This window comes from Protobothrops mucrosquamatus, unplaced genomic scaffold (genome assembly GCF_001527695.2).
Source record: "Protobothrops mucrosquamatus isolate PMUCROS unplaced genomic scaffold, P.Mucros_1.0 scaffold3350, whole genome shotgun sequence".
Classification (NCBI taxonomy): Eukaryota; Metazoa; Chordata; class Lepidosauria; order Squamata; family Viperidae; genus Protobothrops; species Protobothrops mucrosquamatus.
This window is the reverse complement of record NW_015389337.1, coordinates 48,256-52,256: the sequence shown is the minus strand read 5'-3', so window position 1 is coordinate 52,256 and position 4,001 is coordinate 48,256. Positions and strand designations below refer to the sequence as shown.

The window sequence follows — 4,001 nt, the reverse complement described above, 5'->3', positions numbered from 1 at the left end:
TGAAAGAAATATCGAACAAGTCTTGGTATCTCTTGGTGCAACCTGAAGACTTTGGGGAGGTAACGCTGTTGGAGCAATGGCAGGCCAAGCAGATGGATTATCTGTCAACTTAGGTCTGTTCCATCGATTTCAATGGAGGTTTACTCAAAATATAGATAAATCTGGAAACAGGTCATATTTCCAACCAGCAACATCAAAGATGGATAGAAAGATAGATAGATAGATAGATAGATAGATAGATAGATAGATAGATAGATAGATAGATAGATAGATAGATAGATAGGTAGATAGGTAGATAGGTAGATAGGTAGATAGGTAGATTAGAAAGGTAGGTAGGTAGGTAGGTAGGTAGGTAGGTAGGTAGATAGATAGATAGATAGATAGATAGATAGATAGATAGATAGATAGATAGATAGATATTAGGTAGGTAGGTAGGTAGATTAGATAGAAAGATAGGTAGCTAGGTAGGTAGATAGATAGATAGATAGATAGATAGATAGATAGATAGATAGATAGATAGATAGATAGATAGATAGATAGATAGATAGATAGATAGGTAGATTAGGTAGGCAGGTAAGTAGGTAGGTAGGTAGGTAGGTAGACAGATGGGTAGGTAGATTAGATAGAAAGGTAGGTAGGTAGGTAGGTAGATTAGATAGAAAGGTAGGTAGGTAGGTAGGTAGGTAGGTAGGTAGAGATAGATAGATAGATAGATAGATAGATAGATAGATAGATAGATAGATAGATAGATAGATAGATAGATAGATAATCATATAGATAGATAGTCCAACCTATGTCCCTACCCATCAATAGACCGATGCTCATCCGTATACTGGTACTCCTTGACTTATGACTGCAACTGAGGTTGGAATTTTGGTCATAAGTCATTGGGGGTCAACAAGTGAGATGCCCACATGACCACTTTGCTCAACGACTGGACTGCTGGTGTTCGCATTTGCAGTCATTAAGTGGCTGCATGGGTTGTTAACTTGAGGGACTGACAGACTGAAAGGATGGCAGCCCCTTTCTGTGTGTGTAAGGGAATTCCCATGGTAGGCTGAAGAAATGAGGCTGGAATCTTTATGATCCCAGCTTCATTTCACTATCCCACCGCAGGAGTTCCCCTCCCCTCCGTGTGCAAAAGGGAACACCAACACTGGGTCAGAGAAACAAAGCTGGGATCTTTGGGATCCCAGTTTTGTTTCTCCATCCCACCACAGGAATCTTCCCCCTAGGCACCAGGGAGAGAAGAAATCCTTTGGCAAGCAGCAGTATCTTGCAAACTTTCCTGCCGGCTTCCCCATTGACTTTCCGGGGAAGCCAGCAGAGAAGATTGTAAATGATGATGACATGATTGTGGGGTGCTTGGCAATCAGTTGTAAATGCAAACAGACTGGCAAGCACCCAAAAGGTGATCCCATGACCCCAGGAGTGGTGCAGCAGTCATAACTTTGAGGACTGGTCATAAGTAACTTTTTCTCAGTCCTTTGTAACTTTGAACGATTGTTAAGAGACCAGTTATAAATTAAGGACTGCCTCTACTGCCGAAAGTTGCTCACAAAAGTCAATCCTCATGGCAGCTGAAGTATCTGGATCAAGAATCTAACAGTCATCATGACTCTCTTTGGCATTTTGACTAGGGTGGGAATCCATTTTGAGCTCCAAATCCTAGCGTTATTTCTAGGCCAGTGGTGGCGAACCTATGGCACGCGTGCCAGAGGCGGCACTCAGAGCCCTCTCTGTGGGCACACATGCCATGCCCCGGAGATGGCAACCATCCCTGTTCAACCAGCCACCTGCTAACTCGCTGAGGTCCCACATGGCCAGATGCATCCCAGCACCCATACGCTCGCTGGCCTCTGTGTGCAGGGGCTGATGGTGTCAGGCAGCAGCCGTCCCGGCCCCTGCCTCACCTTGCCCTGTGACAATGGCACCCCCGCCTTGCCTCGCCTCACCCCACAGGACAAGCCTCCTGCCCACTGCCCCACCTGCCGGAGACCCCCTGGATCTCCCCCAACCCTGCCTGGCCCCCACAGGCGTCCCTCCCCATGAGCAACATCAAGGTGACCACGCCCACCTTGGCCACACCCACCCAATCTGCCATGACCACCGCAGCCACGCCCACCCAGTGAGCCACGCCCACCTGGCCCCCAGTGATAAATAAGTGGGTTTTGGGTTGCAGTTTGAGCACTCGGCCTCTAAAAGGTTCGCCATCACTGTTCTAGGCAAACCATCAGATGTGATACCTTCTATGGCAAAAATTTTATTCTGAAGATTGTTCTGGATGTCCTTGAGGGCATCAAAGTTGTCCACGGAGAAAACATAGTCCACAGAGGGTTCTGAGGCAATAGTAATGAGTTCTTGACGAGCAGGTCCTTTGGAGAAAGCCAGCCCAACCTTCACGGCATGCCAGAAATGGCGAGGGGAGACAAAAACAGAGACTTTACTACTACTACTACCATAGTTACTCTACCCCCAGTAAGGATTCTGCATATTAGTTGTCTTTCCCTGCATTTGTAAAGGAATCATGGCAACACATTTTGGAGAGTTGCCTTTTGTTGCTAAAGTGAGAGTGAACAATACAATTCCCTCTTTACCATCTGTTCGTATTGACTGGCAGCTCTATATATCACAGCGGTTCTCAACCTATGGGTCGCGACCCCATTTGGGGTCGATCGACCACTTCACGGGTGTCGCCAAGCAAGGCTGTCCGCCATTTTTCCCCCTTTTCCGGCGGGTGCCTTACCTCCCTTGAGCTAGGCCAGCTGGGGGTTGGCCTGCTCCGTCTCTGCCGCTTGCCAGCTACACCTCGGCCGGCGCAGGGGGCGGAACCACGCATGCGCGGCGCTCCCGGGCAGGGAAAGTCCTCGAGTTACGACCGGTTGGGTAGTCCTCGACTTACGACCAGTTTAGTCCTCGACTTACGACCGGTTGGGGGTCGCGGCATTAAAAAGGTTGAGAACCACTGATATATCGGAACAATCAGAAGAAAATTGCATGTTCTGATTTCCTAATACAGGTGGTCCTTGACTTATGACCACAACGGAGCCTGGAATTTCCGCTGTAAGTCATGATGGTAATAAGTGGAAGCACCTACATGACTAGACCTGATTTTATGACTTTTTTTTTTTGCAGTGGTCGTTCCGCAAATGCCGTGGTCATTAATTGAATCAATATATTCATATCAGCATTTCTTTCTGGAGACCAGCTTGAAAGGCTGGAAATTGGTAAAAAAAAAAATGTCATAAACTGTAGTCACTGACAACAGAACGCTGCAACTGTCCGTAAAGGTGAGTTAGTTATCCAACACCCAAAATGCAATCATGGGACTATAAGATACGTGTTGTGCAGCTGTTCAAATTGCAGAAGCGGGTCCTAAATTGCTTTTGGGGAGTCCATCATAATTCCAAATTCCTAAGTGACCAGTCATTAAACGAGGACTATCTATAATGTTCTGCTAATGTTCTCACCCCAATGGCAAAGCGGATAACGTTAGCCCTTTGTGCTTCTGGAATCACATCACTGTATTCTAGGTTATCTCCTGATTTTTCTCCATCAGTTATCACAATGAGAATTTTAGATGCATCACTGCGGGCTCCTTTATTGGGGAGAAACATTTCACGCCTAAAGAAAAACGAGATCAATAGTAATATGTTAAACCTCTGCCTTTCTTCTTTCCTAGGCAATTCCTGAAAACACGATCTAAAGATGAATGCCCCATGAAGAAAAAAGTAAAAATCTTATAGGGTTTCCTGCCTGAGCAGGGGGTTGGACTCGATGACCTCCAAGGTCCCTTCCAACTTTTTATTATTATTATTATTATTATTATTATTATTATTATTATTATTATTATTATTATTATTATTATTATTATTATTATTATGGATCATCGCACAGTCAGCCAGATGTTCAGACTGGATTTGGCATTTTGTCTACCTATCGAGTCCTTTCCCAGGACCTGGGATAGGCAGATGTGGATGTTTGATGGTATTACAGATATC

The 4,001-nt window shown here is 45.4% G+C and overlaps 1 protein-coding gene across 1 annotated transcript in view; it reads right to left on the bottom strand.

Moving 5' to 3' along the window:
• The window catches only part of LOC107297512 (integrin alpha-X-like), a 38,053-nt gene that overhangs the window by 32,582 nt on the left and 1,470 nt on the right, over positions 1 to 4,001 (bottom strand). Inside the window, exons 2-3 of the mRNA XM_029286335.1 lie at positions 3,471 to 3,624; positions 2,247 to 2,397 (exon numbers count right to left, since the gene is read on the bottom strand). Coding sequence (XP_029142168.1) covers positions 2,247 to 2,397; positions 3,471 to 3,617 — 298 coding nt within the window. The 5' untranslated portion in view covers positions 3,618 to 3,624. The remainder of the gene's footprint in view (positions 1 to 2,246; positions 2,398 to 3,470; positions 3,625 to 4,001) is intronic.